At 43.6% G+C, this 27093-nt stretch overlaps 1 protein-coding gene across 1 annotated transcript; it reads left to right on the top strand.

Annotated features, from left to right (window-relative positions):
* Positions 1 to 245: 245 nt before the first annotated feature.
* On the top strand, positions 246 to 24577 carry LOC129818069 (nuclear prelamin A recognition factor-like). The gene is made up of 11 exons (XM_055873653.1): positions 246 to 869; positions 2376 to 2450; positions 2653 to 2862; positions 6410 to 6542; positions 11635 to 11757; positions 15596 to 15714; positions 16771 to 16900; positions 21323 to 21395; positions 21564 to 21701; positions 23422 to 23579; positions 23748 to 24577. The coding sequence occupies exons 2-11, from the start codon at positions 2394 to 2396 to the stop codon at positions 23990 to 23992; spliced, it is 1386 nt and encodes a 461-aa protein (XP_055729628.1). The 5' UTR covers positions 246 to 869; positions 2376 to 2393; the 3' UTR covers positions 23993 to 24577.
* The last annotated feature ends 2516 nt before the right edge of the window (positions 24578 to 27093 follow it).

Raw genomic sequence — 27093 nt, 5'->3', positions numbered from 1 at the left:
TTCACGAGACTCGAGTAGTAACATGTTCAACTATTTAAGACATTGGCTTGAATCTAGGTCGTGCCTTTAGATTTTGAGAAAATTAACAAAGGAATATTTTTTCTCTCATTGATTTGTCCAAGGCTTAAAAGCAAACATGGTCTGTTTGGATTGTTTCACAAGCGTTCCCGGAAGTCTCGCAATGTTGCGCCTCTGGGATTGAAACTGTGGCGCTCCTCCCTCGCCGCTTTTGACCGTTCACTTTACGCGCCATAGACCGTCGCATCGTAACATAGTCGAATCGGCCCAATATTTCTAACACCTTGTGTCTCTGATATTTTAAAAATCACACACAAACATAGAAGAAAAAACGCATCGTCTCTTTTATTTTCTGTTTATTTGATGAAATACTATTTATGTCAAGTCTACGCATACAATTTGATGCATACGTTGGAAATCCAACGTGCAACACACGCTACCACTGCTTCTGCAACGCAATGCTGCAGGGCAAACGCAGCGTTCCATTGAATATGAATGTATTTCTGGTGTACCAAAAAGCAATGACGATATCTGTCGAGGTCGAGTTTTACGCATGCGCTCTTCAATGACCGGTGAACACAATGGAGTCACGTATTCTGAAGTCAAGTCGTCGTGAAAACTTGTCTGGAACCCCCGACTCATATCAACATTAGCTGGTCTTGTGACGGAAACCGTGGCCGAGTCGCATGTTGACCGTTGTTGCCTTTCAGCTGTATCGTAATCGCTTCAAATATTGCTGAGCAAGCTGTATGAGATCACCTGCTATCTAGAACACTGTTCTAACTCCCACTTTCTTGAAATGTTTTTCAACTATTGTGTTTAAAGGCAGAACAGTAGAAAACGTCCAACCGGTGAGTGCAATGATATAATATTCACATATTTATTGAAATATACAATTTTACTAATACGTGGCTGACGATGGACCCTGGTATAGACGTCATAGATGTAGCTTGTGTTGCCTTCATATACGCTCGGGTTCTGGAGAGCAAGGTTGTCTTTTAGGCAAGCAAGAAATTACACATTTGATGATAAGAAAGGAATATTTGTCTCCTGCCTCCAATTATTGTTTAGTTAGGGATTTAAAACTTAACAGAAAGCATAATAATTTATCCTTTAACCATATTACCTATATAAAAATAGCAATTTCCAGCACAATTGCTGTTTAAATTTGTTCCTGAAAATAGGCCTATATGTCCTCACAGATGCTTCAACCGTTATTTCCCGTTTATTACATAATATATCAGACAATTATAATAGTAGATTATTATTATATATCGTTATGTTATTTGTGTCTATAGTTACTGTATGATATGTAAGCCAATATTGAGTACAGTAGCCCAGGGTTCTCCATCCTTTTCTAGCAGAGAGATACTTTATAAATAAATGAAACATGTGGCGAGCTACTCATTTTGTTGTTGTTGCTTTAGTAGCCTACCAAGAGCACAGATGCTTTGGGTCTTCATCGACGTAGTTATCATAATGTACCTATGTAATAGCATATAACAAAAATAAGGCTTTATCGCCTGCCTATTCGCACATTTGGTGCAATTATGTGTGCTATTTTGTGATGACAGATCACTGTTATGTCGCAACAGGCAGTTTAAAATCATAACAATATGTTGCTGTTAAGATAAGAAGAATGGTCCTGATTGGTTAGGACAGGGTTAACAATGTAGAAGTTGGGTGGACTTGAGTCTCACACACACACAAAAACAAATACTAGCAATTTAGTTTGGATCTAAGTAGTGGGCATGTCCAAGGAGAATGTGTAGAAGTGTTGTGACGATTCAAGGTCTACTGTTGAGTTGGATGGATAATGCAGAGTTAGGTCCACTGTTGAGTTGGATGGATAATGCAGAGTTAGGTCTACTGTTGAGTTGGATGGATAATGCAGAGTTAGGTCTACTGTTGAGTTGGATGGATAATGCAGAGTTAGGTCTACTGTTGAGTTGGATGGATAATGCAGAGTTAGGTCCACTGTTGAGTTGGATGGATAATGCAGAGTAAGGTCTACTGTTGAGTTGAATGGATAATGCAGAGTAAGGTATACTGTTGAGTTGGATGGATAATGCAGTGTAAGGTCTACTGTTGAGTTGAATGGATAATGCAGAGTTAGGTCTACTGTTGAGTTGAATGGATAATGCAGAGTTAGGTCTACTGTTGAGTTGGATGGATAATGCAGAGTTAGGTCTACTGTTGAGTTGGATGGATAATGCAGAGTTAGGTCTACTGTTGAGGTGGATGGATAATGCAGAGTTAGGTCTGCTGTTGAGTTGGATGGATAATGCAGAGTTAGGTCTACTGTTGAGTTGGATGGCTCACTGACCTTGCTCTTGTGTTTGTGTGAAATCCAACAGTCATATCATATCATAAAAATGTCAGAAGTGAACATGGGAAGACGAAAGGAGAAGTGTGAGAATTGCACTAAACAGGTAAGCCCATGTAATGTTTGTGGTTTCACTGTGTAGTGCGGAAGTGGCTCTCTGCCACAGAAATTGTCATTCCGATCAAATCTGGTGTTGCTGAGTGCCTGTCCCAGTTGTTTGAGTGTGTTACTTCTAGCATATGATAGTCAAACATTTTATATTGTGTCCAATTCTAACCTTGATTGATGTATTGATTGATCATTTCCAGTGCAACAAGAAGCTGAGTGGTGAAGGCGTTAGCTCCCTTCCGGAGGAAGATGTAGCCAACGGAGAGGTCCCTGCCTCCTCGCCTCCCCTCCAGCAGCAGGTGTTGCTGAGTGCCTGTCTGTCCTGTGAGGGTTGTGTGTCAGAGGAGGAGAGCCTAAAGATCTCTCAACAGAACCTGGAGGAGGTGGCCCGGGTCCTGGGCCAAAACAAGGTACTACTGGACCACTAACCAGGCTACCAGGGTCATATTCAATAGGCACCAAACGGAAGAAAAGTTGCGGAAACAGGGAGGGACTACCTGGACTTATGAAGGAAAAAGGAAACCGCACACCGCTCTTGATAGTATCACTGATATTTAATAAGCTTTCGTATCGGCCTCACGGCCTTCGTCAGAGCGTTTGTGATTTTTTTTAAATGAGCACCCTTATGCAGACCTCGCCCCACCCACATCCGTTCCACGCATGGAAAGGAGTTGGAGGCGAAGGAAAAACAAATAAGTGCTACCAAATAGGTAGATTTTGTAGCATAGAGAAAGTTAAGATATCAGACAGGGGAGGAGATATTAATAATACTCTGAGTAAAATAGAATGTTTTGTGATTTTCACCCTCCAGACATTATTTCCTAAAGGTTTTTAATTATGAAATGCCTATGAATGTTATGTTGTGAATTTGAACATGAATTATGTCCCTATTTAAGATTACTGATGTTTTTCGTACGATGTACCCAATGACAAATTAAAACTTGCTATGTCCTCATTGTGGTTTTACAGACGTGTTTAATATGTCTTATTTATACACTTTTGTAATATTTATGAAATGCATACTGTTATATTTGGTAGCACTTATTTGTTTTTCCTTCACCTCCAACCCCTTTCGATGCTTGTAACGGATGTGGGTGGGGCGAGGTCTGCATAAGGGTGCTCATTTTTTTTTTATTCACAAAAGCTCTGACGAAGACCGTGAGGGCGATACGAAAGCTTATTAAATATCAGTGATACTACCAAGAGCGGTGTGCGGTTTCCTTCTTCCTTCATCTTGTTCAACTGTTGTCATGCACCTGCAAAAAAGATTGCTCAGATGTGTGAGTGCCTTTTTGAATTTTGAACTATCTGGACTTATGAAATAAGAACCACTATGTTCCCCTCTTCTTTTTTACTAAATGTGTTGCTGAGATGGCCCCTAATGAAGTCAACCCTGGACACCTCGCATGATTAGTCTTCCTAAGCACTTGGGTCGTCATTAGTTACCACAGCCAAAAAGTCACAAACCTCAGCAATGTCTCTTCTCTTAATAAAATGTAATTTTAAAAACATAACCTTAAAAGTGCAATATGCGGAAATCACTCTGCCCTTTCTTGATTACTAAAATTCTAATTGTTCGCCTAATTTCAGTTTGTGTAGATAATCATTGTACCATCTAAAATGCTCTGAAATAATATATTTTTTAAACCCCAAAATATAGTATTTTCAACTGTTTTAAGCTGGTGTACAAAACCAAAAGTAAAAGATGCAAAAAATAAACAGGAAGCATAGAAATACGGCATATAACAGATCTACAAATGTTTAGGCTTGCTTTCAATGAGACTGGCATTGTGGCTATGCTATCTAGTGGAAGCCAAGCGCTTGTGGAGATCTGCGTAGCTTTGTGATGTCAATGCTTCAATGGTAACTACAGAGACAAGCGCTAACGCTGTCTGAGAGGAAAGAGGAATGGTTGGGTCATCTTTACTGTACTTTCCAGATCACCTCGTGTCAGGTTGGTTTTGATATGTGTTGTTAATACTGGTCTTGTTGCCTGCCATGCCTACTGGTTGTTTGGTTAAAATTTGTTTCACTTCACTGAAATGTGGATGTCAGGCAAATGGTCTCTCTCTTCCTGGACGAAGTGTGACATATCACTCTCTCCCTCTATGTACTATTACAGAAGTGTGACATATCACTCTCTCCGTCTATGTACTATTACAGAAGTGTGACGTGTCTCTCCCTCTATGTACTATTACAGAAGTGTGACGTGTCTCTCCCTCAATGTACTATTACAGAAGTGTGACGTGTCTCTCTCTCCCTCTATGTACTATTACAGAAGTGTGACATGTCTCTCCCTCTATGTACTATTACAGAAGTGTGACGTGTCTCTCTCTCCCTCTATGTACTATTACAGAAGTGTGACGTGTCTCTCTCCCTCTATGTACTATTACAGAAGTGTGACGTGTCTCTCCCTCTATGTACTATTACAGAAGTGTGACGTGTCTCTCTCCCTCTATGTACTATTACAGAAGTGTGACGTGTCTCTCCCTTTATGTACTATTACAGAAGTGTGACGTGTCTCTCTCTCCCTCTATGTACTATTACAGAAGTGTGACGTGTCTCTCTCCCTCTATGTACTATTACAGAAGTGTGACGTGTCTCTCCCTCTATGTACTATTACAGAAGTGTGACGTGTCTCTCTCTCCCTCTATGTACTATTACAGAAGTGTGACATGTCTCTCCCTCTATGTACTATTACAGAAGTGTGACGTGTCTCTCTCTCCCTCTATGTACTATTACAGAAGTGTGACGTGTCTCTCTCCCTCTATGTACTATTACAGAAGTGTGATGTGTCTCTCTCTCCCTCTATGTACTATTACAGAAGTGTGACGTGTCTCTCTCCCTCTATGTACTATTACAGAAGTGTGACGTGTCTCTCTCTCCCTCTATGTACTATTACAGAAGTGTGACGTGTCTCTCTCTCCCTCTATGTACTATTACAGAAGTGTGACGTGTCTCTCTCCCCCTATGTACTATTACAGAAGTGTGACGTGTCTCTCCCTCCCTCTATGTACTATTACAGAAGTGTGACGTGTCTCTCTCTCCCTCTATGTACTATTACAGAAGTGTGACGTGTCTCTCTCTCCCTCTATGTACTATTACAGAAGTGTGACGTGTCTCTCCCTCTATGTACTATTACAGAAGTGTGACGTGTCTCTCTCCCCCTATGTACTATTACAGAAGTGTGACGTGTCTCTCTCCGTCTATGTACTATTACAGAAGTGTGACGTGTCTCTCCCTCTATGTACTATTACAGAAGTGTGACGTGTCTCTCCCTCTATGTACTATTACAGAAGTGTGACGTGTCTCTCTCTCCCTCTATGTACTATTACAGAAGTGTGACGTGTCTCTCTCTCCCTCTATGTACTATTACAGAAGTGTGACATGTCTCTCTCCCTCTATGTACTATTACAGAAGTGTGACGTGTCTCTCCCTCTATGTACTATTACAGAAGTGTGACGTGTCTCTCCCTCTATGTACTATTACAGAAGTGTGACGTGTCTCTCCCTCTATGTACTATTACAGAAGTGTGACGTGTCTCTCCCTCTATGTACTATTACAGAAGTGTGACGTGTCTCTCCCTCTATGTACTATTACAGAAGTGTGATGTGTCTCTCTCTCCCTCTATGTACTATTACAGAAGTGTGACGTGTCTCTCTCCCCCTATGTACTATTACAGAAGTGTGACATATCACTCTCTCCCTCTATGTACTATTACAGAAGTGTGACGTGTCTCTCCCTCTATGTACTATTACAGAAGTGTGATGTGTCTCTCTCTCCCTCTATGTACTATTACAGAAGTGTGACGTGTCTCTCTCCCCCTATGTACTATTACAGAAGTGTGATGTGTCTCTCTCTCCCTCTATGTACTATTACAGAAGTGTGACGTGTCTCTCCCTCTATGTACTATTACAGAAGTGTGACGTGTCTCTCTCCCTCTATGCACTATTACAGAAGTGTGACGTGTCCAAACACCAGGTCCTGGTGGTGTCAGTGTGTTCCCAGTCTCTGCCTTTCTTCGCTGTCAAGTTCGGTCTGGACATTCCTGAGGCCACACGCAAACTCTGTGGCTTCCTCAAGAGCCTCGGTAAGGGACTGTGTATCTATGTCTCTGTGGTAGATTTCCATTGGCATTTCCAGAGACAAACCCTGTAGTTGCATTGGAGTGTGTGTGTGTGCGTCCGTCCGTCCGTTTTACTATAATTCTGACCAGAAGTCCTCATCAGAATAGTAAACCAAGGAGAAGGCTGACAGTTGAGGACATGTTTCCAGTCCTCACAAGGAAAACGACAATTTTAGGTTTAGGGGTTAGGGGTAAGATTTAGGGTTAGGGGTAAGATTTAGGGTTAGGGGTTGTTATTTATTGTGTTTAACTGTTATTTATACAGGGTGGATCACCAGTGTGTCATTCACAAGGGAGCCTTGTGAACATGAACATTCACAATTTAATACACATCATGTAAGATGATACCAATACAATGAATGCAACAAGATGCATCAAAACAAACTCAAAACTCTCATACCTCCCCTCCCTTATACCTGATCTGAACTGGCCAATGGAAAACAGCAAGTCTCATTTCAAGGTGTCCTTAACCTTAACACGGAACCCAAACCGGCTGCGAGCGTGCGCCATCGTGCATACATTTATTTTGTGCCCCCCACACCAAGACGCGATCACGACACGCAGGTTAAAATATCAAAACAAACTCTGAACCAATGACACTAATTTGGGGACAGGTCGAAAAGCATTAAACATGTATGGCAATTTAGCTAGTTAGCTTCCACTTGCTAGCTAATGTTAATTTGTCCTATTTAGCTAGCTTGCTGTTGCTAGCTAATTTGTCCTGGGATATAAACATTAGAGTTGTTATTTTACCTGAAATGCACAAGGACCTCTACTCCGACAATTAATCCACACATAAAACGGCCAACCGAATCGTTTCTAGTCATCTCTCCTACTTCCAGGCTTTTTCATCGTTTAAATTATATGGTGATCGCATCTAAACTTTCATTGTATTACCACGACTACCGGCAAAACAGTTCGTCTTTCAATCACCCACGTGGGTATAACCAATGAGGAGATGGCACGTGGGTACCTGCTTCTATAAACCAATGAGGAGATGGCACGTGGGTACCTGCTTCTATAAACCAATGAGGAGATGGCACGTGGGTACCTGCTTCTATAAACCAATGAGGAGATGGGATAGGCAGGACTTGCAGCTCGATCTGCGTCAGAAATAGGAATGAGTTCTATTTTAGCCCTTGGTGTCGCAGACGCTTGTTTGCACGCGCGCAATAATTGAATAACATGGATTTCGAAATGTATTTTGCGACGTGTCCGGACTGGTCAGCATGTAAGGTTGATGTCCGCGCCCCCGCGGAAATCCATTTGGCATAATACAAAAGTCTCCATAAAAATCTGTCAGTTTAAGCTAGAGATATGTCTTTTTTGCATTGGATGCGTCTCAATCCACCGCATCCGCCTATTTCACACTTCCGCGGTGAAAGATGACTGCGCTCGAGCGGTGTTTGTCAGAGCATGAGGCATCCTGAAAATCAGTCTTCTCATCAAATCGTCTGCACCGTCCGAACCTTCAGACGAGTCACAAGACTCGTCTGAATGTCCCGCGGTACCAGTTGAAAACAGTTACGGAAGTATACAGTACCAGTCAAAAGTTTAGACAGACCTACTCATTCAAGGGTTTTTCTTTATTTGTACAATTTTTTACATTGTAGAATACTAGAGAAGACATCAAAACTCTGAAATAACACACATGGAATCATGTAGTAACCAAAAAACAAATCAAAATATATTTTAGATTCTTCAAGTAGCCACCCTTTGTCTTCATGACAGCTTTGCACACTCTTGGCATTCTCTCAACCAGATTCACCTGGAATGCTTTTCCAACAGTCTTAAAGGACTTCCCACATATGCTGAGCACTTGTTGGCTGCTTTTCCTTCAACTCATCCCAAACCATCTCAATTGGGTTGAGGTCAGATGATTGTGGAGGCCAGGTCATCTGATGCAGCACTCCATTACTCTCCTTCTTGGATGGCGTATCACTGCAGAATTCTGTGGTTTCCATGCTGGTTAGGTGTGCCTTTTTAATTCTAGATAAATCACACAGTGTCACCAGCAACGCACCATCACACCACCTCCTCCTCTATGTTTCACGGTGGTAACCACATATGCAGAGACCATCCGTTCACCTACTCTACGACTCACAAAGACACAGTGGTTGGAACCAAAAATGTCAAATTTGGACTCATCAGACCAAAGGACAGATTTCCACCGGTCTAATGTCCATTGCTCGTGTTTCTTGTCCCAAGCAAGTCTCTTCTTCTTATTGGTGTCCTTTAGTAGTGGTTTCTTTGCAGCAATTTGACCATGAAGGCCTGATTCACACAGTCTCCTCTGAACAGTTGATGTTGAGATGTGTCTGTTACTTGAAATCTGTGAAGCATTTATTTGGGCTGCAACTTATCCTCTGCAGCAGAGGGAACTCTGGGTCTTCCTTTCCTGTGGCTGTCCTCATGAGAGCCAGTTTCATCATAGCGCTTGATGGTTTTTGCTACTGCACTTGAAGAAACTTTGAAATGTTCCTGATTGAATGACCTTCATGTCTTAAAGTAATGATGGACTATCCTTTCACTTTGCTTATTTGAGCTGTTCTTGCCATAATATGGACTTGGTCTTTAACCAAATAGGGCTATATTCTGTATACCACCCCTACCTTGTCACAATACAACTGATTGGCTCAAAGGCGTTATGAAGGAAAGAAATTCCACAAATTAACTTTTAACAAGGCACACCTGTTAAATGTAATGCATTCCAGGTGGCTCCCGAGTGGCGCAGCGTCCTAAGGCACTGCATCTCAGTGCTAGAGGCGTCACTACAGACACCCTGGTTCGAATCCAGGCTGTATCACAACCGGCCGTGATTGGGAGTCCCATAGGGCGGCGCGCAATTGACCCAGCGTCGTCCGAGTTTGGCCGGTGTAGGCCCGTCCTTGTAAATAAGAATTTGTTCTTAACTGACTTGCCTAGTTAAATAAAGGTTAAATAAAAAATAAATAAAAACATTACCTAATGAAGCTGGTTGAGAGAATGCCAAGAGTGTTCAAAGGGTGGCTACTTTGAAGAATCTCAAATATTGAATATATTTTGATTTGTTTTGGTTACTACATGATTCCATATGTGTTATTTCATAGTTTTGATGTCTTCACTATCATTCTACAATGTAGAAAATAGTAAATATAAAGAAAAACCCTGGAATGAGTAGGTGTGCCAACTTTCGACTGGTGTGTGTGTGATGTGTTAATGATTCTGCAATAACTGGGGAAGAAAGCTACAGCAAGAAGGCATCATGTAAGTCAGCCACAGTGGATTGTTTTACATCGATCTTCAATAAGGCACTTAGTACATCATAGACATCAAATGAGCAATGTGTATCTGGGAGTGTATCGTTCTCTGCAACCTGGCTCGAGGTGAGTAAAGGACTCCCTCTACTGGAATCAGAGTTTTCAAAATAGATTTCATCAAATAGGTGGCCCGAAGAGGCAGAGTGGTTATTAAATGCACCACAAATATTAATCTTATCTGTTACGCGACCAGAGTCTGTCATAACCAGCTGGGGTAATGAGGGCGTGGAGTTTTGTTTCAGCGATTTGACTACCTTCTAGAAGGCAGCTGGATTCCCACCATTCTCAGATACACAGTTGAAGAAGTATGTCAATGTTGCTTTACTAACCAGGGATAGACCTCAATATGTCTGAAGCATCTGAAGGACTGCCAGTCAAACGTAGAATCAGTCAGGCTGAGCGCAAGCTAAATGCTTCTTCTGAAGTTCCTCTGGCAGTTTCATGTGTGAACCAGGAAGTATCTCTATCTTTCAGTTTCTTGAACGGTGCTTATCTGCAATAGAGTTGAGCAAGGAAGTTAAACAATTTAGGGCCTGATCCGAGTCAGATATCTGACACCCCCTCATTCTCAGACAGGAATTGTTGAAATTCCTGTAATTTCTCTTTGTAATAATGCGAGGGTGAGATTTAGGTAGCTTTTGCATCTCTTATGCAGGAAACGGAACAGTGGTCACTGAACTCATTAGCAAAAATTCCATTGGCCGTATACTCAGGAGGGTCGTTTGTCAAAATAACATTTAAAACAGCTTTAAGCTACGGTATTTTTCAGGGTGTTTTTAAAGTTGGGACGGGTTGGTTGAGTTAGGCTGAACATTTTTATGCTCAATGCAGATATCTATCAGAAGCTGGCATCAACCAATTCAGATTTAGATCACGAAGAATTCAGAATTCATATTTAGATTCAGAATTCAGATTTAGAATTCAGATTTAGAATTCAGATTTGGCGTAATTTGATAGGAAGTCAGATAATTGACTAAGAACACATATTGAGGCAGAGGGAGGGCGATAAATTCCCACTAGCACAAGTTAGGCATTATTACCAAGGCCCACATTTTAGGACTAGACATTAGGGTTTAGGGAAAATAGCATCTTGAATGGGTATCAATTGTTGGTCACCAAAAATCCTCACAAGTATAGTAAAACAAACGTGTGTGTGGTAAGTGAGAGATTCTGTGTGCGTCTTACTTAGTACAACGCACCGTGTGACTTAGTACAACCCAGCGTGTGACTTAGTACAACCCAGCGTCTGACTTAGTACAACCCAGCGTCTGACTTAGTACAACGCAGCGTGTGACTTAGTACAACCCAGCGTCTGACTTAGTACAACGCAGCGTGTGACTTAGTACAACGCAGCGTGTGACTTAGTACAACGCAGCGTGTGACTTAGTACAACGCAGCGTGTGACTTAGTACAACGCAGCGTGTGACTTAGTACAACGCAGCGTGTGACTTAGTACAACGCAGCGTCTGACTTAGTACAACGCAGCGTCTGACTTAGTACAACGCAGCGTGTGACTTAGTACAACCCAGCGTCTGACTTAGTACAACGCAGCGTGTGACTTAGTACAACGCAGCGTGTGACTTAGTACAACGCAGCGTGTGACTTAGTACAACGCAGCGTGTGACTTAGTACAACGCAGCGTCTGACTTAGTACAACACAGCGTGTGTGTGTGTGTGAATTATATGTGTGTGGTAAATTCATAGGCATCTACCAGATGAATCATTGTCTTCCCCTCCCTCTCTGCTTCCCTCTGTAGGAGTGCAGTATGTGTTTGATACCACTCTAGCTGCAGGCTTCAGTATTCTGGAGAGCCAGAGAGAATTTGTCCAGAGGTACCGTGATAACCAGGCCCTACCCATGTTCACCTCCTCCTGTCCAGGTAATATTTACACCTTTACATATTTACAGTGTAGGGAGTCATTGAACCATCTAAACCGCTGTGAAATAATATAATTTCCATAACAAAAAATATAGTGTTTCCAGCTGTTTTAAGGTGGTGTACAAAACCGAAAGTAAAAGACACAAAAATGAAACTTAATAACAGGTGTCACGTTCCTGACCTATTTCTGTTAGTTTGTTGTATGTGTTAGTTGGTCAGGACGTGAGTTTGGGTGGGCATTCTATGTTTTCTGTTTCTATGTTGGTTTATGGGTTGCCTGGTATGGCTCTTAATTAGAGGCAGGTGTTTGGCGTTCCTCTAATTAAGAGTCATATTTAGGTAGGTTGTTTCACAGTGTTCGTTGTGGGTGGTTGTCTCCTGTGTCAGTGTTTGTCGCACCATACGGGACTGTTCGGTTTGTTTGTTCATCGTCATTTATGTGTAGGCTATTTTCCCTGTTCGTGCGTTCTCGTGTTTTATTGTAAGTTAGTATGTCCAGGTTTGTCTACTCCGTTTTGTTATTTTGTTAATTAGTCAAGTGTATTTCGTTTTCGTGTTTTCCGTCTTTTCTTTAATAAATATCATGTCTTCACAATCCGCTGCGCATTGGTTCCATCACTACTCCTCCTTTTCGGTTGAAGAGGAGGAGGACCACTGTTACAACAGGAAGCATAGAAATAGTGCGCATAGAACAGATCTATCCCTTCTTAGACTTGCTTTCCATGAGAATGACAGATCTATAACTCACATTTCAATGTGAAAATTATCAGGTCACCCAAAAAGTGACATATTGCAGCTTTAAGCTACAGGTATTAATCAAATCAAATGTATTTATAAAACCCTTTTTACAGTAGCATATGTCAAAGTGCTGCACAGAAACCCAGCCTAAAACCACAAACAGCAAGCATGCAGATGTAGAAGCACGGTGGCTAGGAAAAACTCATTAGAAAGGCAGGAACCTAGGAAGAAACCTAGAGAGGAACCAGGTTTTGAGGGGTGACCAGTCCTCTTCTGGCTGTGCCAGGTGGAGATTGTAAGAGTACATGGCCATTACGGCCAGATTATTCTTCAAGATGTTCAAACATTCATAGATGACCAGCAGGGTCAAATAATAATCACAGTGGTTGTAGAGGGTGAAACAGGTCTGCACCTCAGGAGTAAATGTCAGTTGGCTTTTCATAGCCGAGCATTCAGAGGTCAAGACAGCAGGTGGGGTAGAGAGAGAGTCGAAAACAGCACGTCCGGGACAAAGTAGCACGTCCGGTGAACAGGTCAGGGTTCCATAGCCGCAGGCAGAAAGTTGAAACTGGAGCAGTAGCATAACCAGGTGGGTTGGGGACAGCCAGGAGTCATCAGACCAGGTAGTCCTGAGGCATGGTCCTAGGGCTCAGGTCCTGCTGGAGGAGAGAATTAGAGGAAGCATTCTTAAATTCACACAGGACACCAGATAAGACGGGAGAATTACACTAGATATTACAGACTGACCCTAGCCCCTTGACACATAGATTATTGCAGCATAGATACTGGAGACTGAGACAGGTGTGGGGGGGGGGGGACGACACTGTGGCCCCGTCCGAAGATACGCCCGAGCAAGGCCAACCAGGCAGGATTTAACCCCACCCACTTTGTCAAAGCACAGCCTTCACACCACTAGAGGGATATCAACAGTCCACCAACTTACTACCCTGAGACAAGGCTGAGTATAGCCCACGAAGATCTCCTCCACCGCACAAACCCGAGGGGGCGCAAAAAACGGACAGGAAGATCACGTCAGTGACTCAACCCACTCGTAGGGACGGCATGGAAGAGCGCTAGTAAGCCATCCACAGGAGACGAACTGTCAGAGTGTGCGCAACTGATCGAAGGAAGTCAGGTGCAGGAGGGCAGAGATGAGTGAACAGGCACACTTTAATCAGGCAGAAAAAAACAGCCGGGCGCAACTGCGTCACAACACAACGGTCCAAGGAAAAAGCGATAGCGCACAAATCACACATAGGTACAAAATATCAAAACCACAGGTTACAACAATACCCGGCGCAAAACCAGCCTGTAGCGTCACACACGTAACGAACGAACAATACCACACACAGACATGGGGGGAACAGAGGATAATATACACGTAGAGTAATGAGGGGATGTAAACCAGGTGTGCGGGAAAACAAGACAAAACAAATGGAAAATGAAAGGTGGAGCGGTGATGGCTAGAAGACCGGTGACATCGACCGCCGAATGCCGCCCGAACAAGGAGAGGGACCGACTTCGGCGGGGGTTGTGACACGAACTGATATTTTTCCTACAGATAAGATCTAAACCAGGCAAGAACTTGTCCGTGTAGACCAATTAGGGTTTCCAATCTCTCCAAAATAATGTGGTGATTGATGATGTCAAAAGCGGCACTAAGGTCTAGGAGCATGAGGACAGAGCCTTGGTCTGACGCCATTAAAAGGTAATTTACCAGTGCAGTCTCAGTGCTATGATGTTTTTTTTTTTTTTTGAGGAATGGGAGATTTAATATAGGCTGATAGTTTTTACATAAGGGTTGGACCCAGCTCCCATTTGAAAGTAGAGACAGCTGGGCTGGGAGGGAGCGAGACTGAGATGGGAGGGAGAGAGAGAGAGCTACAGAAGGAGAGACTGAGCTGGGAGGGAGGGAGCGGGAGATTGGGCTGGGAGGGAGGGAGCGGGAGATTGGGCTAGGAGGGAGGGAGCGAGAGATTGGGCTGGGAGGGAGGGAGGGAGGGAGGGAGCGAGAGATTGGGCTGGGAGGAAGCGAGATGGATTGGGCTGGTAGGAAGGGAGTGAGAGAGACTGGGCTGGGAGGGAGGGAGCGAGAGAGAGACTGGGCTGGGAGGGAGCGAGAGAGACTGGGCTGGGAGGGAGGGAGGGATTGAGAGAGAGAGACTGGGCTGGGAGGGAGGGAGGGAGTGAGAGAGACTGGGCTGGGCTCCGAAGGAGGGAGGGAGAGAGACTGGGCTGGGAGGGAGCGAGCGAGCGAGCAAGCGAGAGATTGGGCTTGGAGGAAGTGAGAGAGAGAGATTGGGCTGGGAGGGAATGAGAGAGAGAGAGAGAGAGAGATTGGGCTGGGAGGGAGGGAGCAAGAGAGAGATTGGGCTGGGAGGGAGGGAGCAAGAGAGAGAGAGATTGGACTGGGGGGAAGCGAGAGAGGGAGATTGGGCTGGGAGGGAGGGAGCGAGAGAGATTGGGCTGGGAGGGAGGGAGAGAGATTGGGCTGGGAAGAAGCAAGAGAGAGAGATTGGGCTGGGAGGGAGCGAGAGAGAGAGCTTGGAGGGATGGAGGGAGAGAGAGAGAACTGGGAGGGGGGTGGGAGAGAGAGAGAGAGAGCTTGGAGGGAGAGAGAGAGAGAGAGCTTGGAGGGATGGAGGGAGAGAGAGAGAACTGGGAGAGATAGAGCTTGGAGGGATGGAGGGAGAGAGAGAGAACTGGGAGGGAGGATTGGAGAGAGAGAGAGCTTGGAGGGAGAGAGAGAGAGAGCTTGGAGGGATGGAGGGAGAGAGAGAGAACTGGGAGAGAGAGAGCTTGGCGGGAGAGAGAGCTGCGATGGATGGAGGGAGAGAGAGAATGACAGAGTGGAGGGAGAGACACATAGTCAGCCTGACGCCGCTCCCTTCCCTGGAGACAGGACCTGCAGGAAGGGAGTCGCTCTCCCTTTCCTGCTCTCTCATTCGCTCACTCTTGCACTCATCCACAGTTTCACATTTTGTCTGTTTTACTCTTGCTCTACATTTTTCTCTGACATTAATTAACCATTTAGAAAAACATGAGCTTTAGGACTCAGATGAATTTCAGAAGGCTTTATCATGTATTCTATTTCTTCCAGGGTGGATCCGGTACGCTGAGCGTGTCCTGGGCGGTCTGGTCACTCCTCACATCTGTACGGCCAGGTCTCCTCAACAGATCATGGGCTGTCTGGTCAAAGACTATTTCACCAAACAACAGGTTAACACTTTAATCTGTTATAACAACCCATCCAATATGATTCAATGAAACTCATTACAACAGGTGAATACTGATTGACCCCACACTACTCATGTGTTATAACAGTGTTATATCACCTCACACAACAGGTGAATACTGATTGACCCCACACTACTCATGTGTTATACCAGTGTTATATCACCTCACACAACAGGTGAATACTGATTGACCCCACACTACTCATGTTATACCAGTATTATATCACCTCACACAACAGGTGAATACTGATTGACCCCACACTACTCATGTGTTATACCAGTGTTATATCACCTCACACAACAGGTGAATACTGATTGACCCCACACTACTCATGTTATACCAGTATTATATCACCTCACACAACAGGTGAATACTGATTGACCCCACACTACTCATGTGTTATACCAGTGTTATATCACCTCACACAACAGGTGAATACTGATTGACCCCACACTACTCATGTTATACCAGTGTTATATCACCTCACACAACAGGTGAATACTGATTGACCCCACACTACTCATGTGTTATAACAGTGTTATATCACCTCACACAACAGGTGAATACTGATTGACCCCACACTACTCATGTGTTATACCAGTGTTATATCACCTCACACAACAGGTGAATACTGATTGACCCCACACTACTCATGTTATACCAGTATTATATCACCTCACACAACAGGTGAATACTGATTGACCCCACACTACTCATGTGTTATACCAGTGTTATATCACCTCACACAACAGGTGAATACTGATTGACCCCACACTACTCATGTTATAACAGTGTTATATCACCTCACACAACAGGTGAATACTGATTGACCCCACACTACTCATGTGTTATAACAGTGTTATATCACCTCACACAACAGGTGAATACTGATTGACCCCACACTACTCATGTTATACCAGTGTTATATCACCTCACACAACAGGTGAATACTGATTGACCCCACACTACTCATGTGTTATAACAGTGTTATATCACCTCACACAACAGGTGAACCGTGTTTTCTCTGTGTGCATGTAGAAGCTGAGCCCAGACAAGCTGTACCACATGGTGGTGGCCCCGTGCTTCGATAAGAAACTGGAGGCAGTCCGAGAGGAGTTCTACAACAGTCTACTGGACAGCAGAGACGTGGACTGTGTCCTTACGTCAGGTACTGCTACTCCATCATCTCTACCTCTCTATCTATCCTCTCTACCTCTTTATCTGTCCTCTATACTAATATCTCTCCTCTCTACCTCTCTATCTATCGTCTCTACTAATATCTATCCTTTCTACTAATATCTATCCTCTCTATCTGTCCTTTCTGCTAATATCCATCCTCTCTACCTCTCTATCCTCTCTACTAATATCTATCCTCTCTACCTCTCTGTCCTCTACTAATATCTATCCTCTCTATCTGTCCTTTCTGCTAATATCCATCCTCTCTACCTCTCTATCCTCTCTACTAATATCCATCCTCTCTACCTCTCTATCCTCTCTACTAATATCTATCCTCTCTACCTCTCTGTCCTCTACTAATATATATCCTCTCTATCTGTCCTTTCTGCTAATATCCATCCTCTCTACCTCTCTATCCTCTACTAATATCCATCCTCTCTACCTCTCTATCCTCTCTACTAATATCTATCCTCTCTACCTCTCTGTCCTCTACTAATATCTATCCTCTCTACCTCTCTGTCCTCTCTACTAATATCTATCCTCTCTATCTGTCCTTTCTGCTAATATCTATCCTCTCTACCTCTCTATCCTCTCTACTAATATCTATCCTCTCTACCTCTCTGTCCTCTACTAATATCTATCCTCTCTACCTCTCTGTCCTCTACTAATATCTATCCTCTCTATCTATCATCTTCTCTAACTCTCTACCTGTCCTCTCTACTAATATCTATCCTCTCTACTAATATCTATCCTCTCTACCTGTCCTCTCTACTAATATCTATCCTCTCTACTAATATCTATACTCTGTACCTCTCTATCTGTCCTCTCTACTAATATCTATCCTCTCTACCTATCCTCTCTATCTATCATCCTCTCTACCTCTATATCTATCCTCTCTATCTATCATCCTCTCTACCTCTCTATCTATCATCTCTAACAATATCTATCCTCTCTACCTCTATCTATCCTCTCTACCTCTCTATCTATCCTCTCTACTAATATATATCCTCTCTATCTCTTAAAAAGATGAGAGAGGCCTGTAATTTTCATCATAGGTACACTTCAACTATGACAGACAAAATGAGAAAAAGATATCCAGAAAATCACATTGTAGGATTTTTAATTAATTTATTTGCAAATTATGGTGGAAAATAAGTATTTAGGCAAACAGCTTGGTGAGAAGGCAACAACTGTTGGTGCAATTATTAGAAAATGGAAGAAGTACAAGATGACGGTCAATCACCCTCGGTCTGGGGCTCCATGCAAGATCTCACCTCGTGGGGCATCAATGATCATGAGGAAGGTGAGGCATCAGCCCAGAACTACACAGCAGGACCTGGTCAATGACCTGAAGAGAGCTGGGACCACAGTCTCAAAGAAAACCATTAGTAACACACTACGCCGTCATGGATTAAAATCCTGCAGCGCACGCAAGGTCCCCCTGCTCAAGCCAGCGCATGTCCAGGCCCGTCTGAAGTTTGCCAATGACCATCTGGATGATCCAGAGGAGGAATGGGAGAAGGTTATGTGGTCTGATGTGACAAAAATAGAGCTTTTTGGTCTAAAGTCCACTCGCCGTGTTTGGAGGAAGAAGAAGGATGAGTACAACCCCAAGAACACCATCCCAACCGTGAAGCATGGAGGTGGAAACATCATTCTTTGGGAATGCTTTTCTGCAAAGGGGACAGGACGACTGCACCGTATTGAGGGGAGGATGGATGGGGCCATGTATCGCGAGATCTTGGCCAACAACCTCCTTCCCTCAGTAAGAGCATTGAAGATGGGTCGTGGCTGGGTCTTCCAGTATGACAACAACCCAAAACACACAGCCAGGGAAACTAAGGAGTGGCTCCGTAAGAAGCATCTCAAGGTCCTGGAGTGGCCTAGCCAGTCTCCAGACCTGAACCCAATAGAAAATCTTTGGAGGGAGCTGAAAGTCCGTATTGCTCAGCGACAGCCCCAAAACCTGAAGGATCTGGAGAAGGTCTGTATGGAGGAGTGGGCCAAAATCCCTGCTGCAGTGTGTGTAAACCTGGTCAAGAACTACAGGAAACGTACGATCTCTGTAATTGTAAACAAAGGTTTCTGTACCAAATCTTAAGTTCTGCTTTTCTGATGTATCAAATACTTATGTCATGCAATAAAATGCAAATGAATTACTTAAAAATCATACAATGTGATTTTCTGGATTTTTGTTTTAGATTCCGTCTCTCACAGTTGAAGTGTACCTATAATAAAAAAATTACAGACCTCTACATGCTTTGTAAGTAGGAAAACCTGCTAAATCGCCAGTGAATCAAATACTTGTTCTCCCCACTGTATATATATATATATCCTCTCTCCCTCTATATATCTAGATCTATCCTCTCTCCCTCTATATATCTAGATCTATCCTCTCTACATCTATATATCTAGATCTATCCCCTCTACCTCTATCTATCTAGATCTATCCTCTCTACCTCTATCTATCTAGATCTATCCTCTCTACCTCTGCTCATCCGCTCTACCTCTCTATCCATAAATTCTAGCTCTCTGTCATCCTACCTAACTCTATATATCCTCTCTACCTCTCTATCCATCATCTCTACCTCTCTGTCCATCCATTCTAGCTCTCTATCCACCCTCTCTACCTCTCTGTCATCCTCCCTACCTCTGTCCAGCCTCTCTAGCTCTCTACCCATTCTCCCTAACTCTGTCCATCCTCTCTACCTCTGTTCATCCTCTATATCCATCCTCTCTACCTATCTATCTATCCTCTCTACCTCTGTATATCTATATATATCCTCCCTCTCAATATATATACACTGCTCAAAAAAATAAAGGGAACACTTAAACAACACAATGTAACTCCAAGTCAATCACACTTCTGTGAAATCAAACTGTCCACTTAGGAAGCAACACTGATTGACAATAAATTGTACATGCTGTTGTGCAAATGGAATAGACAAAAGGTGGAAATTATAGGCAATTAGCAAGACACCCCCAATAAAGGAGTGGTTCTGCAGGTGGTGACCACAGACCACTTCTCAGTTCCTATGCTTCCTGGCTGATGTTTTGGTCACTTTTGAATGCTGGCGGTGCTTTACTCTAGTGGTAGCATGAGACTGAGTCTACAACCCACACAAGTGACTCAGGTAGTGCAGCTCATCCAGGATGGCACATCAATGCGAGCTGTGGCAAGAAGGTTTGCTGTGTCTGTCAGCGTAGTGTCCAGAGCATGGAGGCGCTACCAGGAGACAGGCCAGTACATCAGGAGACGTGGAGGAGGCCGTAGGAGGGCAACAACCCAGCAGCAGGACCGCTACCTCCGCCTTTGTGCAAGGAGGAGCACTGCCAGAGCCCTGCAAAATGACCTCCAGCAGGCCACAAATGTGCATGTGTCTGCTCAAACGGTCAGAAACAGACTCCATGAGGGTGGTATGAGGGCCCGACGTCCACAGGTGGGGGTTGTGCTTACAGCCCAACACCGTGCAGGACATTTGGCATTTGCCAGAGAACACCAAGATTGGCAAATTTGCCACTGGCGCCCTGTGCTCTTCACAGATGAAAGCAGGTTCACACGCACATGTGACAGACGTGACAGACGTGACAGAGTCTGGAGAATGTCATGCAGTTATGCAACACCCAGTTGCTGTGTGAAAAAGTAATTTCCCCCTTACACTTAATAACTGGTTGTACCACCTTTAGCTGCAATGACTCCAACCAAACGCTTCCTGTAGTTGTTGATCAGTTTTTCAGCTCGCTGTGGGGGAATTTTGGCCCACTCTTCCATGCAGAACTGCTGTAACTCAGCGATATTTTGTGGATTTTCAAGCCTGAGCTGCTCGTTTCAAGTCCTGTCATCTCAATTGGGATTAGGTCTGGATTTTGACTAGGCCATTCCAAACCCTCACATTTGTTGCTTTTTAGCCATTTTCATGTAGACTTAATTGTGCGTTTTGGATCATTGTCTTGCTGCATGACCCAGCTGCACTTCAGCTTCAGCTCCCTGACGGATGCCCTGACATCCTCCTGTAGAATTATCTGATACAGAGCAGAATTCATGGTTCCTTCTATTAAGGCAAGTTGTCCAGGTCCTGAGGCAGCAAAGCATCCCCAAACCATCACACTACCACCACCACCTCCATGCTTCACCGTTGGTATGAGGTTCTTACTGTGGAATGCAGTGTAGGGTCTTCGCCAGGCATAACGGGACCCATGTCGTCCAAAACGTTATACGTTTGACCCATTTGTTCATAGAACATTCTTCCAAGAGTCTTGATGATCATCCAGGTGCTTCCAGGGGCTTTTCGGCAAACTCAAGTCAACTTTTTGGATGTGATGGGTTCCATTTATGTCTGATAAAAATCAAACACTGCATTCCATATAAGTTGTCTGTTGATTTAATGTGAGACTGAATGGGTGTGTATTCCAGGGGAGGTGTTCCTCATGATGGAACAGATGAAGGTGTCCGTAGCAGACCTGGACTCTGTTCCTCTAGACCACCTGTGAGTGTTTCAATGTTCACTGGGCTCTTAACCAGGAAGTGTTTGTCAGTGCTCAATGTCAGGCTCATTGCTCAGTGAGGTGGTGATGTGTGTCTGTGAGTGTATTTCTGTCTGTTAGGTTCAGCTACTCCTGAGTGTGTAATGTTCTTCTCTTTATCTTCATGTTAGGCTGAGTGAGGCAGGGGGCCAAGCCTTGGTGAGACATGAGGGCAAAGGATCGGAGGGCTTCCTGGAACACATCTTCAAATACGCTGCTACGAAACTGTTTGGTCTGGATGTAGACGAGATCACGTACAAGACTCTCAGGTGAGTAGGGGAGAGAGATGGAAGACCTTGAACTGAGACCGTTGGAGAGGGAAGAGCGCTGACCTGGATTCAAACGCATGTTTATTTGATTATTGTTTATTTAAATACTTATTTTCTGTGGGTTTTATTTTATTTTATATTTCGATAATGTGGCCCGAATCAATGACATCTATTGAAAGCATTTTCAAATACATGATTTAAAACAGGAGAACAGATCTGCGCACGCATCCACAGAGCGTCTCAGAATAGAGCATTGGCCCCAAGCGCTGAGAGTAGAGACATTTTACTCTTCTGGGTCAAATAAAAAACCAGCTATGCATGAAGCCTCTTTAGTCATAAAAGTCACTCCAAGTCAACAGATATTTAGGAGAGAGCTGCCCTAACCAGTTAAGAGTTACCAGCAGGTGTCTTGGTCATAGAAAATCAGTGATTCCTGCATCACATGCAATTGCTTTTGAGTTGTTAAAATGACATTTCATCAATCCATAAATAATCTAGACATGTAACATATCTCTTGTACTTTTGACAATTTCACAAGGCCAATTTCACATGATATGCCTAAATACTTATAACCACCAGGCTAATAAATAAACATGTTTTTCTTTTGATTATTTAATGACCTACTTCATGTTATTTCAAGTTATCCATTTGGAACGCAACATCACGTTGTTTATAAAATATCTCTAAATTGAGAGTACCTATAAATTGGAAATTGAAGGCATCTATAGTGTTAACTTTGATCGTGTTAGATGAAAATGACAGCTCTTTCAAAACGTTGCAGCGTTATGGGCAAGTGACTTGATGCCTACTGTGCCAAAGCCATTTAGAGTAGTTAAACGGGAGTGACGACGAGTGTGGTTGACAACGGTAATATTATACGAATTCTGCTTTTAACAACGTTCAAAATTTGTATTATCAAAAAAGGTTATGCATGCCAACATGTTAGGCAATAATTAAGAGTAGGCAAAGTGATCGTGTCAGGCAGAAATGATATCTAACTTTTTACCGTTACGTTTGATGTACAGTCACATTCACTGTAGTTGTCTGGAACCTTCTATTGAGTTCACAGCTGGCGATGCCTCATCGTGATTGGTTATTCCCCATCATTTGCAACAATGTCAATGCACGTCATCACTATCTTTCCTTTGCGGCACCTCAAACTGTCGTGATTACCAGCTGAGATATACTTTTATAAGTCCATTTGACTCCTGGCTGGTAGTTTGGGAGTTTTTGTTGTTGTCTTAAAACAGGTTTTAACAGGATTTTTCTGATATGCTTTGTGGATACAGGCCCTGGCCCAAATGCATGGGAGTATATAAATACTGTTTATTTGAGTATTTTCAAATACATGCCAATATTCAACTACTTGTGTGGTCGAATAAAAAATATCTGAATACTTACTTCCAAATGTCTTTGAAAGTAATTGAAATACCCTAAATAGTGTTTGAACTCAGGAGAGAGAAGGATGAGAGCAGAGAGGGGTAGGAAAGAGGGTACAGGAAGCAGGCTATAAAAGAGGGAGTGAATATTTTTAAATATCCTATCTCCCTCTCTCCGACCTCCCTGCCTCCCTCCATCTCAACCCTTTCACCTCCCTCTCTCCCCCCGCCTCCTTCCCTCTCTCCGACCTCCCTGCATCTCAACCCTTTCAACCCCCCCTCCCTCTCTCCCCCCGCCTCCCTCTCTCCCTCCCTCTCTCCCCCTTGCCTCCCTCCTCTAGGAACCGTGACTTCCAGGAGGTGTGTCTGGAGCGGGATGGGAAGGTGCTGCTGCAGTTTGCATCCGTCTACGGCTTCAGGAACATCCAGACTCTGGTCCACCGCATGAGGACAGGAAGCATCCCCTACCAACTGGTGGAGGTGCTGTCATGCCCAGGAGGTAGGTCACATCTACTTCCTGGTTTGGTTTGGGGTTCATGTGACGAGGCAGCTGCCAACCTGTTTGTTTTGAACTGAACTGGATATAGAAACTAGAAAAGGGATTTAGTGTAATCTTTATTTTTGTATTTTATACTTTGACCGCCGTTCTCCCCCTCTCTCTCCCCAGGCTGTGTGAGTGGTCGTGGGCAGGCGGAGGGAGAGACAGGGGGTCGGGTGGACAAGGTCTTGGTTCAGCAGATGGAGGAGGCCTACAGCAGTCTAACAGTCAGGCTGCCTGACACCAACCCTGACCTACTCATACTCTACCAGGATTGGCTGGAGGGACAGGACTCCACGCACGCCAACACACTCCTACACACACAGTACACACAGCAGACCCCCAGCCAGACACAGACACACATACAGTGGTGAGACAGATACACAGAAACTCAAACACACCTTAACATCCAAAAGCCCAATCAATCACTGACTCTCTGTCTTCTACGGACCCACTGCAGTGGTTTCCATAGGAACCACTGTATAGGCGGGGATGGCCAGAGGGCCTGGATGCTGTGTTTGTGTTCCTTTGCACCCTGCCTAAAGAATCATCTCTGGAAAATACCCATATATCCAAGAGACTTGATTCTGAACTTCCTTAAATCAACCAGAAGGTGGTGCTGTTATTCCATACGATATACTGCTCTAGAGTGCTTTGGAGGCTGATCCACTGCTTTCACCATGGAGGGGAAACAGAACATATTTGTGCTACGTTCCAGAGGGACTTCATTATGTGACAGACACATTTGTGACACAGGAAAACAATTGTATCTGCCGGCAATAACCCTAAAATGAATAGTATTTGATCCAAGGGGATGAAGCAGGACAAACTATCAAACAAACTGTGTCCTGTTAACATGTAGTGAATGTGAAACCTGTAAGTAGGACGAACAGCATTCTTAGAAGTGATCCAAACGGCTTAAATAAAACCAGTTGTACTTGTTTCAACTGTGAAATGTACACGTTGTTTTGTCTCCTGTGATTCCAACATGCTAAACGCTCAATCAAAAAAATGAAAATTGAAAAATGCTAGCTCTTCTCACGAATAATGCTGGTAGTGTGGCTGCCATTTGCAATGCACGTGTTCACCCATGTCATAAGCACTGGAATTATCTTAGCTATATGATGTCCATATGAGATCCACTCACTGGACAGTTTATTAGGTACACCACCCCGTTCACAAAATTGGATCACTTCTACAGACAGTGAGTCACGTGGCCTTGGCTTGCTATATAAAGCAGGCAGACAGGCATCGAGGATTTCAGTTACTGTTTGATTGAACGTTAGAATGGGCAAAACGAGTGACCTAAACGACTTTGAGCCAGGCACACCGGATTCAGTATCTCAGAAATGGCCACCCTCCTGCGATTTTCCTGCACCAGTGTCTAGGGCAAAGCTCTGCAACAGGTCGATCGCGGACTACCAGTAGCTCGCAGCCCACCTACCAGTAGCTCGCAGCCCACCTACCAGTAGCTCGCAGCCCATCTACCAGTAGCTCGCAGCCCACCTACCAGTAGCTCGCAGCCCACCTACCAGTAGCTCGCAGCCCACCTACCAGTAGCTCGCAGCCCACCTACCAGTAGCTCGCAGCCCACCTACCAGTAGCTCGCAGCCCACCTACCAGTAGCTCGCAGCCCACCTACCAGTAGCTCGCAGCCCACCTACCAGTAGCTCGCCAAACAATTCCAAAAGTATATGAAATTTTCCATCGCAAGCTGTTTTAAACAAATCTCACAAGTATTCGACACCACAAGCTCCCAGCTACTATCTAATCAACTCAACATTTAACGTGCATTCGGAAAGTATTCAGATCCTTTGACTTGTTACACATTTTGTTACATTGCACCCCATTATGTCAAAGCAAAAACAAGTTTTTAGAAATGTTTGCTATTTTCTTTTTTAATCATACAGAAATATCACATTTACATGTTTTTAGACCCTTTACTCAGTAATTTGTTGATGCGCCTTTGACAGCGATTACAGCCTTGAGTCTTCTTGGGTATGACGCTACAAGCCTGGCACACCTGTATTTGGGGAGTTTCTCCCATTCTTGTCTGCAGATCCTCTCAAGCTCTGTCAGGTCGGATGTGGAACGTTGCTGCACAGCAATTTTCAGGTTTTTCCAGAGATGTTCCTTACCTCCTCACTTCATTTGCACACACTGTATATAGACATTCTTTTTTTTCTATTGTGTTATTGACTGTACGCTTGTTTATTCCATGTGTAACTCTGTGTTGTTGTTTGTGTCGCACTGCTTTGCTTTATCTTGGCCAGGTTGCAGTTGTAAATGAGAAATTGTTCTCAACTAGCTTTCCTGGTTAAATAATGGTGAAATAAAAACATTTTTAAATAAATGTTAGATCGGGTTCAAGTCCAGCCTCTGGCTGGGCCACTCAAGGACATTCAGAGACTTGTGCCAAAGCCACTCCGGACAGCTCTAGGGAGTCTTGGTGGTTCCAAACTTCTTCATGAACCAACATCCATGAGGAACGTTTTTGACTTGAAGAATCCATGCCCCAAAGATTTCAAGCTGTTCTGTAGACAAAGGGGTGTCCCATCCGGTACTAGATGGGTGTACCTAATAAACTATCTGGTGAGTGTATAATCAGGGCCATGAGTTATACCTGTACAGGCCACAACTCCTGATTCAGGCTATTTAGTGTAGCTAGCTCTTCAAAGCGATACAAAACACGTTTAAGTTGTGTTGTGTTTCGTTCATGTTCAAACAAGGAAGACCAACTTGTTATATAAAAGGGGTAATTTGCAGTTCGGACAATAACAAAGCCGCCACTGATTTGGTAAACAGATGAGGAATGGGGATGGAGAAATTGAACCACTCATAATATAACAATTATAGTTTTAACCATGTTTTGATATAGAGATTCTTACGTGTGCTTTGTTAACAAATAAAACAACCTTATATTTGGAGTTCTGATGGGGTGTGACAGTTGAACTACGCTCATGCGGCATCTATAAGTTATATTCTTCAAGAAATATTGGGTAGATTTCAATAATTTACAAGGCCAATAACAGAGGTACCAATTGCAGAATGCCATTTTTTTTTAAAGTTTACTTATGGTGTCATTGTCACATGTTGAGCATTAATACAATTTGAATTAATTCTGAAATCAGACGGGGAATATCTCGCTCTCTCTCTAACGCTTCGAACACACAGACTGTGTCATTGCGTTTCGATACACCAGAAGTACATTCATTTCCAATGGAACGCTGCATTTGCCTTGCAGCATTGCGTTGCAGAGGCAGTTGCAGTGCGTTCTGATCGAACGTGTGCATCAAATTGTATGAGTGGACTTGACAGAAAGTAGCAAAATATGAATGTAGTTCTTTTTTTTTGCACACATTCAGTAAAAATTTGGGATTACATAAAAACAGTTTGATTGCATAATTTCTTTACATTTTTTATTTATTTATTTGCCAAGTATATTATTTATTCGATGACATCCTCAAATTAATTG

Source organism: Salvelinus fontinalis, chromosome 1, assembly GCF_029448725.1.
Source record: "Salvelinus fontinalis isolate EN_2023a chromosome 1, ASM2944872v1, whole genome shotgun sequence".
Lineage (NCBI taxonomy): Eukaryota > Metazoa > Chordata > Actinopteri > Salmoniformes > Salmonidae > Salvelinus > Salvelinus fontinalis.
This window is presented reverse-complemented; position numbering and strand designations above follow the sequence as displayed.

Bases quoted from the DNA above. Each gene is read 5' to 3' on its own strand.
- LOC129818069 (XM_055873653.1), top strand. From the start codon at position 2,394: ATGTCAGAAGTGAACATGGGAAGACGAAAGGAGAAGTGTGAGAATTGC. The intron at 2,451-2,652 runs GTAAGCCCATGT...GATCATTTCCAG, and splicing joins GTGAGAATTGCACTAAACAG to TGCAACAAGAAGCTGAGTGG. The intron at 21,396-21,563 runs GTGAGTGTTTCA...TCTTCATGTTAG, and splicing joins TCTGTTCCTCTAGACCACCT to GCTGAGTGAGGCAGGGGGCC.